This window comes from Ovis canadensis, chromosome 10 (assembly GCF_042477335.2).
Source record: "Ovis canadensis isolate MfBH-ARS-UI-01 breed Bighorn chromosome 10, ARS-UI_OviCan_v2, whole genome shotgun sequence".
NCBI lineage: Eukaryota > Metazoa > Chordata > Mammalia > Artiodactyla > Bovidae > Ovis > Ovis canadensis.
Window position 1 is genome coordinate 97,055,238 of NC_091254.1, and position 12,077 is coordinate 97,067,314.

The 12,077-nt window shown below is 42.4% G+C and overlaps 1 protein-coding gene across 4 annotated transcripts in view; it reads left to right on the plus strand.

The window, feature by feature from the left end:
- The first annotated feature begins 515 nt into the window (after positions 1–515).
- The window catches only part of TNFSF13B (TNF superfamily member 13b), a 31,500-nt gene continuing 19,938 nt past the window's right edge, over positions 516–12,077 (plus strand). The window contains exons 1-2 of one of the 4 annotated variants that reach the window (XM_069602000.1): positions 516–1,208; positions 1,301–1,391. In XM_069602000.1, the coding sequence (XP_069458101.1) occupies positions 891–1,208; positions 1,301–1,391 (409 nt within the window). In that variant the 5' untranslated portion in view covers positions 516–890. The remainder of the gene's footprint in view (positions 1,209–1,300; positions 1,392–12,077) is intronic. The other 3 variants (XM_069602001.1, XM_069602002.1, XM_069602003.1) reach the window with 3 other exon arrangements.

The window sequence follows — 12,077 nt, forward strand, 5'->3', positions numbered from 1 at the left end:
AGTCCTGGAGCCTGGCCCGCCCCTGAATGGCTGACTCCCAGCCTCCCAGGACCCCAGAGTCCCTGGAGGAAGACCTCAGATTTCTCTTGGAAACTGCACCCACCCACGTATAAAAGCTACCCACCCTCCCAACCCCCCCCCTCCCACCCCCCCCCCCCCCTGCGAAGCTGATCTAAACAGTTCTCCAGAATGCAAGAACATTCTTTTTATCACATCACCAAGACGATAATGGAGCAGAGTGCCTTCCAGCGGACCTCTGCGCCTCCTTTGAGGACACTTCATTTTATTTCCTACTTAAAGACTGTTCGTAAATCACTCTCCAGGGGTGCCCGGTTCACTGCTGAAGCACTTAGCTTATCTGACCTTCACATGGATTATCTTGATCACATTTAGCAGGAGTTTATTCCTGTTCTTTCCCGCTTCCCTACAAAGCCACGTGGCCCCAAGTGGACCCAGTCCTCTCCTAATGCCTGAGGGGCAGCTCTTCAAACACTTTCCTGTCTTAAAAGCTCCCCAGAGAGTGCTGGTCCGAACTGCCAGTTCCCTCCCCATCAGTAGATCTTCAGGCCGCCCCCGCCCCACCCGGGTCTGTGCATGAGTGTTCTGAGATGCCATTAAAATTCTTACAAAAACTGAAAGTGAAATGAGGAAGACCGATTGAGCAATCGGATAGAAGGGTGAATGCCAGGAAGACCTAGCCTACAGTTGGGGCAAGAGATGCAGCCGCGACAGAGAGGAGAAAATTCAGGAGAACTCGCCCCAGGGCGAGCGCCGCCGGGCTGGGCCGTGTAGTCAAAGTGGGACATCTACAAACCCAGATAACAGGAAATGATCCATTCTCTGTGGTCACTCAGGCTAGGGGCCCCAACCTGCAAAGTTCAAGGAGGGAAATGGATGACTCCACCGGGGAGCAGTCCCGCCTTTCTTGCCCTCAGACCAGAGAAGAAATGAAACTGAAGGAGGGAGGCTCCGTCCTGCCCCAGGAGGAAAGCCCCTCCGGCCGGTGCTCCAAAGATGGAAAGCTGCTGGCCGTGACCCTGCTGCTCGCCGCCTCGTCCAGCTGCCTCACGGTGCTGGCTTTCTGCTGGGTGGCGTCCCTGCAAGCGGAGCTGGGCAGCCTCCGGGCGGAGCTGCGGGGGCGGCCGGGCGCCCCCCAGGCCGGAGCCGCGGCCCCGCGGGAGGCTCCCGGCGTCACCCCCGCCCTGAAAGTGAGTGTGCCCCAGTAGCCGCAGCCCGCCGCCGCCGCCCCCGCCCCAGACCCCGACGCCCCGGCAGTAACGTGGTGGGGCTTTTCTCTTAGCAGCGGATCTTTGCACCCCCAGCTCCGGGAGAAAGCAATTCCAGCCAGAGCGGCAGGAGTAAGCGTGCCCTGCAGGAGGCCGAAGAAACAGGTACGTGTGCGGGGAACAGAAGCGCCCAGGGGTCCGGGCTCCAGGGCTCAGGTGAGGAGGAGAGCATCCTGCCTGGGAGAGGGACGCCGAACAGAAGCCGGAGGCTGGAAAAGGCATCCCAAGCCCGTGTGCCCCCCAGGGCGGAGCCAAGCCCTGGCCAGTGTCCTGGGCTGACCGCGTGTGGCAGCACCTTTTGGGGGCATCCGTCCGTGCCGCGGCGCTTAGAGCACAGAAGAGGGGAGAGGGGCTCACCTCTCCGCTCAAAGAGAGAGCTCGCGCCCACGTCGGGAGCACCGTCTGGCAGTCCCCGGGCGGGGGCGGGGGGGAAGCGCCAGGAGCTAGTCTGGAATGAGGTTTGGTCCAGACGAGGGGCAGACCGCATCTCCGAGGGGCGTAGCTGCTGCGAAACCACGTGGAGACCAGGCAGGTGCATGTTGGTGCTCTATGCGATTTCTTCCCTTTTCAAAAAGAAGCCTATTTTACACACTGGGGCACAGAGATTTTAAAGCTTGTCCTTATTATAATGCTCTTCCAGGAGCTCCGCAGGTTTATAATCTGTAATAGTTCTTCAGTGATTTCTACCTGCTCCAGAGACATCTCAGATTTGGGAGGGGGGACACCCCAAACTTTCAGCCTCAGTTCCTTCATGTCAAGGATGGAAAAGAGAATTTGCATTGCATTACTAATATTGCAATTTAATAAACCCTTGGTGCTGTTTCCCGTTTATATTACAGGAGCATTTTTTGAACCCCTAGAATGTGCCAGGCAGGCTTGTATGGGGGAGAGGTGTTGTCGTGTCTGTTTCCTTTAACCTTAGTGCTGACTATGAGGCAAACTGATGAGGTGTAATTATTTACCTGTATTTGCACTTTGAAGGAGAGTGCTTGAGAGACAGGTTAGGTGTTCTGTCTCTCTCTCTCTCTCTCTCTCTCTCTCTCTCTCTCACACACACACACACACACACGATGCTCCTTCTGTAAACTTATTTTTCACTAAATGCCTTATTCATGGAAAAAATTCCTCCCTAGTTTTATACGGCAATACATTTTGTCTCTGCTTATCATACCCCCATGCCAGTTGTCAGAAACAACTGGGTTTATACATTTTAAAACTGGAAAATGCTCATATTTTTACTATAACATCCTAATTTTCATATTTTGCATTTTGTCATCCATATTTTCTGCATAATTGAAGAAATACGGCACATATACTGTGGCATATTTTTGTGTTGACTTATTGCACAATAAACTTTTTCCTTATTTCTAAGTAATTCTCACATATACTGATTTTATTTGTTGTCTTATAATTATGATCATTTCCATTTTTTTTGGTAGAATGGAACATGTCAAAATTTTTGCGCAAATCTCTTTGTTTCTGAGGAATTCTATGCATACACTCAATGTGAATTCCGTAGATAGAATGTCTGAGCCACAGAGGATGGGCATCTTCGTCGCCCTCGCTGCCTGCTGCAGCATCCAGATGGACTATGAATGGATGCAGCAGAGATGCAGTGTGCAAGTGCTTCACAGCCTTACACGCTTTACCTTTAAAGACATATTTTGGCCAGCTCAGTAGGTGAAAAACAGTGCCTCAAATTTAATTTGTGGCTTGCTTACAAATAAGAATTATCTTCTTTTTGCATGTTTTGGTAGCTTCTAATTTTATCCTCTACTAATTTTTATAACTTCCCTCACTCATCTGTCCTATTTTTAAAATAATTTTGAATAAGCTCTGTGTTAGGCATCTTGTTTATCAAAATTTTGATGTAAATGTTTTCACAATATTTTGCTGCTTTTTAGAACTTGTACAGACATCTTACATCTGTATATTTTAATGTGATAGCCTTTTTAAAAATTTTCTGTAAGATACCAAAGTTAAAATACATATTTATCCATAATCTCTTAAAGCAGTTTGCTATTTTTTCTGCTATTTTGACTTTTTTTCTAGTAATTTAGTGTTGTAGTTTGGTATTAAATCCGTTAGTCCTGGAGTTTATTGTGGAGAATCATGTTATACTAGCCTTAACTTCTCCTTTCTTCTCTTACTTTTTCCTTCCAAAGTGTTGCTAAATATCTAAACCAAATTAATTAGACGATTCTTTTTAATTCATTTGCGTTGAAACATTTACTATATTGTATTGAGTTCCTCATATATAGTTGAATCTATTTTGAGACTGCTTTTTTTCATTGATTTATTATCCGATTTATCTGCATTAAATATTTTAAGGAATTTTGTAATAAAGTGAGCTTCAATATCTAGTAGGGTGAGAATGCCTCATTCTCCTTCAACCTTGTCTGTTAGTACTCTTGCCTATAAATTTATTATTAAAAATAAACCCTAGCTCGCCTATTCCAAGAGGATATAGACCCATTACAGCAGATTTAAGAAGGAAAAAACTGAGTAAGAAATGAATAACTCCCTAAGTCCCACTTCCCCAAAATATGTTCTATTAATATATTAATATTTTAAAATTTCATCCCATGTGAATGTTTTCTCACATTTGTGTTTCTAAGGCATCCAAAAAGGATATACTCACAAAAATTCTTCCCCAAATAACTTTCAATGTTTAGAAAATTTGGAGAATAACTGAAAATTCTAACCAATGAATAAGAATCCACCCAGTTTCCATAGCACAGATGTAATCACTATTATCAATATCCTGGTTTATCTCAGATTTTTATAGAACTTTAATGTAGCGTATATATGGTATATAATATTTATGTATGTATATCGTGTATATATACAGTACAAACTGCATATATATGTAGAGAATATACATTGTATATTTAGTTACATATGCAGTACTTAGTTACATATATATCTCTATGTCTCTCTCTACATATACTTATAGCATTCATAGATCCCAGAGGAAAAATTTAAAGATGAGAAACTCAATGACAGTTATTATCAGCAAGTCTTGTCAGTAAAATTGACTTGAATGTTCCATCCTTTCAAGCAGAGAAAATGTCCATTTTGCTTAGCACTACTTTAAAATTTGTTTATGTATATACCAAGAAGTTTGTATGAAGCTACATGATTTTCCTTTGTTTTCCGTTTGGTAAGGAATTGAGGAGGTTTGGCAATTGAGGAGGTTCTATGCAGTTTGAATCTATGGAACTTTCTTTGGTTCTTGATTCCATTCTAGTTGTGACTTATTTTAAGTAAAGCTCAAAAGCCTTAGGTTATCCCTTTTAGTTTATATTAGTTATCTATATATGTTTAGATACATTTAATTGGAATTTTATAAAGCCTGTAACTGAGGAAAAATGAATTTTCACATTTTGAATTTATCTATTCAAGAATTTTTAATACCTATGTTAAATATAGAAGTTTAAATTCCACAATAAGGCAGTTTTCCTTATATAGGTTTCACTATTTTTCATGATTAATTTAAAAATGTTACTGTTACTTTGGAGCCTTGGCATTTTCAAATTGCTTGTTAAACTGTTTTAAAAAATACAGTTTTCAAGTAAATGATGTATAGTATTTGACCTCACACTTATTTTTAAGCCACACCAGGGCACTTAGTGGATTTATAACTAACAGAATTATAATATTCTTCTAGATTTTTCCTAGAATATTCTGCTTTCTCATGTCAGTTTTGTCATCATTTTATAACCATGCTCAGAAGTTTCACAGCTAAATATGGTTAAGTAATATACCAGAATGTTACCCATTCTTATTTTCCTATAAATCCAACCCAGATTTCAGCAGGCATCTCAATTTTATTTGGTATATATTCAATTTGTAAGTAAATTCCAGTATGTTGTGGGCTAGAAAGTCTGACCTCTCCAGAACACAGCAAGCCTAGTTCTTTCAGTATCTGATACTCATCACAGATCACCTAGGAAGGTTCTTTTCATTTGTGTGCAGGCTATCTGTACAACTAAATAGTAGAGACTTCTGTGGTCTGGTCCCATTTCTCCCATTGTACAGTCATCATGATACTTGCCCCCTGTAGGTATTCCATGAACATGCATGAATTAATTTAGGGCTCAATATGAAATAAGATGGGATGATTTAGGAATGATTTGGGATCAGCTTGCTTCCCCCATGGCTCAGCCATAAAGAATCTACCTGCAAAGTAGGGGGCACAGAAGACGCAGGTTCAATGCCTGGGCTGAGATGATCCCCTGGAAGAGGAAATGGCAACCCACTCCAGTATTCTTGCCTGAAAAATCCCACGGACAGAGGAACCTGGCGGGCTACAGTCCAAAGGGTCACAAAAGAATTGGACACAGCTGAGCGACTGAGCGCCCAGCACCAAGTGACATCATCGGGGGGGGGGAGGGATTTTCCCATATTTCTTCATTTGTCAAGTTTTGATCAAAGGCTCTCTTATGAAATTTTTAAAACTTGACCTTTTAAAGAACTGCTTAACCAAAGAAGAGCTTGATCAGAAGACTCAAGTCCCAGGGGTGTGATCTGGAAACTCCTTGCCTCGGACTCTCTCGCTACCCCAGGCAGAGGCAGTATTTGGGCCCATTGAAAAGCCAGAGAAGCTCCCCTATTCAGCGACTTCTTCAACTATAATTACATGGATTGTTAAAATTTTTTTAAATTTTAATTGACGTATTCTTTACATACTCAGAAAAGGGCACGTATCTTCAAGTCAGTGAAATTCACAGACTGCACGTCAGTACAAGAAGGGCAGCACCCCCATCAGCCTGCATCCCAGTTAGCACTCCTTGCAGACACCCCCACCCCACCCAGGAGCAAAAGCACTGCTTTCACTTAAGTCTAGAATTTGGTGCTAGGGCTCCAGTTTTGCTTTTCTTAACTATGTTGTGTTTCAAATGAACGTCTTAGCAAGTTTCCTATGTTTCATAAGAATTTCTGACTGTAGTCTAACAAACAGAAATGTGGGGAAATCCAGGAGTAAAATTGCCAAATGGCTTATAATAGCCAGAAATTCACTTTTCAGCCCATAAGTGTATTTGGAGGTAGCCCTAATTAAAAAAAAAAAAAAAAAAACCCTGAAGTGACACAGCTTTGAAGATGTTATGCATGAATGTTTCTTCATTGATGGAGTCACAGTGATCCATGTATTGAACCTGAACTTAACTGTGATTCTCTTCATAAGAATCTAAAGATAATCAGCTTGAGAGTCCATCAAGAAAGTGAATTCTTCCAAATGCGTTTCTACTCAACTCTAACAGTTCACTAATAAAATGAGATGACCTTTTGCTGTCTCCCTTGTTCAGTAGGGAATTTAAAAGTTATCGGAAACTCATGTGTTTCAGATTATGGAAAGACAAAAATATTTTTATTAATATTTATTATACTTGTCTCAATTTTAATAACAAAAATAGTGGTGAAAGCATGAGGATTTTAAAGAAAGTAAAAACAAGAGCAGAAAAATAATTGCTCATATTTTATCTTGCAAATATTTCCTATAAGAGTCAGACCATTCTACTTTGTATTTCTCATTTTTAACATAAACTTCTTGAAATTATTTTAGAATTACAGAAAACTCACAGTAATGGTGCAGTGAGTTCCCTTATGACCCCATCCAGTTCCCTCCGAAGTTAGCATCTTATGCCACCTTGGTGCCTTTGTCACAACATAGAGGCCAACACTGGGATTTAACTAAACTCCTGAAAGTGTTAGTTGCTCAGTCATGGCTGACTCTTGCAACCCCATGAACTGTAGCTCACCAGGCTGCTGTGTCCATGGGATTCTCCAGGCAAGAAAGCTGGAGTGGGTTGCCCTGCCCTCCTCCAGGGGATCTTTCCAATTCAGGGATTGCATCTGGGTCTCCTGCACTGTAAGCAGATTCTTTACTGTCTGAGCCAACAGAGAAGCCCTGACTTTGAATTTCACCAGCTTTTCCCCTAATGTCTATGTATGTTCCAGGAGCCATCCAGGACACCACAATGCATTTGATTTTTTTTTTAAATCAGAGTTTTGAATATAATAAATATGAGTGCATGCGTGCCCAGTCATGTCTGACTCTTTGCAACCCAGTGAAATGTAGCACACCAGGCTCCCCTGTCCATAGGGTTTTCCAGGTAAGAACACTGGAGTGGGTTGCCATTTCCTCCTCTAGGGGATCTTCTTGACCCAGGAATCAAGTCTGCATTTCCAACATTGGCACGTGAATTCTTTACCACTGAGCCACCTCTACCTCCTTAATACACATAAATTAATGCCTAATATGGTAACTTAAATATTTCCCTGGGGTAAACATTTCTATTGTTAAACATAACTGTACATGCTAAGTCACTTCAGTCATGTCCAACTCTTTGTGACCCCCCTGGACTGTAGCCCACCGGGCTCCTCTGTCCATGGGATTCTCCAGCAAGAATGCTGGTGTGGGTTGCCATTTCCTCCTCCAGGGGGTCCTCCTGACCGAACCCACATCTCTCGGCCTCCTGCGCTGGCAGGTGGTTTCTTTACCATTAGTGCCACCTGGGGAAACAGAAATATATCAATACTGGGTTGTTGTTGTTGTTTTTTTTTTTTTTTTGAGTCTTGAAATCCATAGTCCACTTCCCTTGCAAGAAAAGACGGGATGTCTGAGGGGTCTGTAGCATCCAGTCTTTGCTTTATAGACATTTCGGTCTCAGCTGTAACTTTCAAGGCTGTAAAAGGCGTGTTGCAAGTATGCAGTGTGTAACTCAACCATCCATTCTGTCCCCAAATGGGCCTGCAGCCTCTTACCCAGCAAGGGCGTGTTCTTTCCTAGAACAGAAACAGATGGTTGCTGTTATGGTGATCTTTGACCAGAGCCTTCCCTGTGTGTTGTTTTTCTTGTCCCCTGCTTCAATAAGGAGAGACTTCTTTTCAGTGTTGCAAGAGCTGGCTTCTGTTCAATTTCCACAAAAGTATTTAAAATGCAAATAGTGACCTGATAACCACATCTCTGAACCCTGTTCTTATCAAGTTTAAAGTTTTGGGAAACTGAAGAGCCAGGAAGCAGATCAACCAGGGTAGCCAGAAGTGGTATTGTGTCTCTTCCAACCTTCCCTAACCTCAGAGGTTCCTAACACTGTGCTGGTTGTTGGGTATTGATCAGAGAACAAACAGATGAAAGTTTCCTGCCCATGGGATATCACATTGCAGTGAGGTGGGAAGCCACAGAAAATAGTCAATAAACATAATTGATGAGTAAATTATAATACTTGAAAATAGCAAATACATTGCAAAAGTGAACATTTTAAGGCAAGCTTAAGAGAACCAGCAGAGTTAAGGGTGAGGAAGGGCAAGGGGATGTGTCTCTATTTCAAATAAGAGAGGCCAGGGTAAGTCTTTCTATCTAATTCCCGAAAGCTCAATTGTTATTTATACTTTTCAACATTAAAAAACTTCAGACATGCGTAGCTTTCCCATGTGGCACAGTGGTAAAGAATCCAATGCAGGGGACACAGGAGACTCAGGTTCAACTCCTGGGTTGGGAAGATTCTCTGGAGGAGGAAATAGCAACCCACTCTGGTATTCTTGCCTGGGAAATCCCATGGACAGAGGAGCCTGGTGGGCTACAGTCCGTGGCGTCACTCAGCACACATGAACACATAGGTATTTTAGAAATAAAGTCATAATGTTGAGGGATGCATTCTCATTAATAGTTCTATAAAAATGGATGATATTCATTTTAATGGTTAATTGCACTTTTCATGGGTCAAGTCCTACTTACACCATCTGTGTTGGTCAGCTGCTCTTTTGTTGTGGTGGGATTTCCTTTTTAAAACGTATCCGCATTTCTGAGGAGTTAGAGAAACAGACTTTTCTCAAAATAGAGGAAATGCTTACTGTGTAAAGCTCTGAGCTAGGCATTCCGGAACATAGAGAAAAGGGGAGAGATGAGTTCCATGTGAAAGCTCTGGGTTTGGCCCTGTGGACGCAGGATTATCATTTGCCCTATTAATAAACCCAGGAGATTGGCATTGCTGTCTGCACTTTAGATGAGCGAATTGAAGCCCAGACGTAGTCAGTCCCTCCTACCAGCAACCCACTATTGAGTTGGAGACTAAGCTAGTGTTGCTTGAGCAACTCAGGATTCACTAAGAGGACAACCGAGGAGTGAGAGGTGAGTGTGTGTGGCGAGGGTAAAGAAACAGGTTCGGGGCGTGTGAACCTTGGGGATCACTGTGGCGTCCAGGCGGAAATGTCCCCCGGGGACTTTAACGTGCAACAGCCAACTATGCGATTTATTGCTACCTCTCTCCAGATAGTCAGCTGTGTTTCTGCTTTCGGTTTTACCTTCCTTGACTTCAGACCTGTTGGCACGTTGTGTCATGAAGCTAATGTTCTTCACTGTGAAGTTAGGTTGCCCAGTGCCTCCTGAGTATTCCTCTTTAATAAAGAGAAATATCCTAAAATAATACAAAGAAGTCATGACGAGAGAAAAAGCATATCCTGTGGAGATGATGACTCAATGGAAGAACTGGTAACTTTAAGTTAAAATACTGACCGTTTGCAAAATTAAACATGAAGATAGCGTTTTTTGTTTTTGCTATTTTATTCTTGGGGCTTCCCTGGTGGCTCAGTGGCGAAGAGTCCACCTGTCAGCGCAGGCGATGCGATTTCGATCCCTGAGCCGGGAAGATCCCCTGGAGAAGGCAATGGCAACTCACTCCAGTGTTCTTGCCTGGGAAATCCCATGGACAGTAGAGTCTGGAGGGCTACAGACCATGGGGTCACAAAAGAGTCAGACACGACTTGGCGACTAAACAACAGCAGTTTTATTCTTAGTGCTTAAGAGGCTGTGCAGAGGGCTACCATCTCACATGCCCTGTGTTGCCTCAGGCATAGACCAAGAGTGGTGCATGGCAATGTACAGCTAATCCAAGACTCTTTTTCTGCACATATACATGTAGACCACGTTCAGATATATTTCTTTACTTCTATCAGTTATATTTATTTCTACTGCATTTTACCAGCTTCACTCCAAGCCCTCCTAAAAGTCAGCACCACTTTCTTCCCTCCCCAGGGCCATTATGGTGCTGCCATCTTTCTGAATTCACCAGAATTGAGAGGCTGCTTCTATTATTATTTTTTAATTCTCCTTCAAACACATATACCCATTAGTCAGAAACTTTTAAATTTTTCTTGACAGTTTGTTTTGGTTGCTCCAGTTACGTAATTGCTTTTTAGACCAAATCGCCCACATTACTATGTTTATTACCAGTCAACAGCTGAATCTTGACTCTCGTTCTCCCTTTGTGGTAACTGATTCTACACATAGACACATGGGTGATCTTTCTCAAGCACAAAATGTGTTAGGCAAGCCCCTCTCAAGATTAAAAATTCCTAAATTTGTTTTCTGTTTTATACCAGGTCAAAAACAAACTTCTCAATTTAGTTCTCCAGAAATTCTTTTAAAACTCTTTCAACTCATATTGTTTCCTAAGCTACAAATAAGTAACTTAACAAAATTTGCTGGCAAGGCAAACTGCTTATCTGTGATAATCAAACTTTATAATCCTGTTCCCACTCTTCAAATTTTGTACTCCCACTCTGAGAGAAATGTTTATCCCCAAACCATGACTTCTTCGATTTCTTCATAATCTATGCCCAGCATTAGGTCAACATGTGCATCTTTAAGGGGTTTCTCCTAATTAAATTTTTACAGCCACTGATTATTTATTCAAAACTAACTCAAGCAAAGGGTTTCCTGTGTGGCACTAGTGTTTAAGAGCCCTCCCTCCTATCAATGCAGGAGACTAAGAGATGTGGGTTGGGGAGATTCCCTGGAGAAGGAAATGGCAACCCAGTATTCTTGTCTGGAGAATCCCATGGACAGGGGAGCCTGGTGGACTCCTGGAGGGCTACAGTCCATAGGGCCACAAAGAGTTGGACATGACTGAAGTGACTTAGTATGCAAGCAGCTCAAAAAAATAAATAAATCAAATTCCTACATTTGTCCTGACTTCCGTATACTGAACGTTAGGCATCACTTTCAGAGTCTTCATTTTTAAAACATGCACAGTGTAATGTGTAAGAAGACAGAGGAGAGAAGAAAGAGAAAAGAAAATGAAGGATGGACATTTCATTCAGACTGAAGAGCTTGGAAGAAGTTTCTAGAGTGAGATGAGTAAGAACTGTGGGAGCAGGATATGGACAGAATACGGACAGTCATGGACAGAACATGTGCAGCGGGAAAAGTTCAGGGTGGGCTGCTTCTGGGACCACACACAATATGCAATACCTGCGTGCCTTATGGTAGATTCTATTCGGTTTAGCTTTGTGGAAATAAGGTCTAAGAAACTGATTCCGCTTTGAAAGGGCTTGATTCCAACACAGAATGCAGTACAACAGCTATTTGTTTGTTCTTTGTTAAGTCGTGTCTGACTCTTTGTGACCTCATGGACTGTAGCCCAGCAGGCTCCTCTGTCCATGGGATTTCCCAGTATTCCCAAGAATATGGCAGTGGGCTGCCATCTCCTATTGCAGGGGATCTTCCTGACTCGGGGACTGAAGCTGCGCTGCACTGACAAGTGGGGTCTTTACCACTGAGTCATCAGATGTCAGCAGTTCCATGGACTGTCAAGGCTCTTTTCCTGATTAAATGAAATTTGAATGGCACACTTTAAAGGTGGCTTTCAACTTCGATCAGTCCAACCACTATTCCAATTATAAAGTTGGTTGGATCTTATTATATTAAATATTGAGCAATACTAAATGATTTCTGCCCTGAAAGTTCTTATTTTAGGAATTCTCTTTTGTAAACTAGTTTTGTTGTCA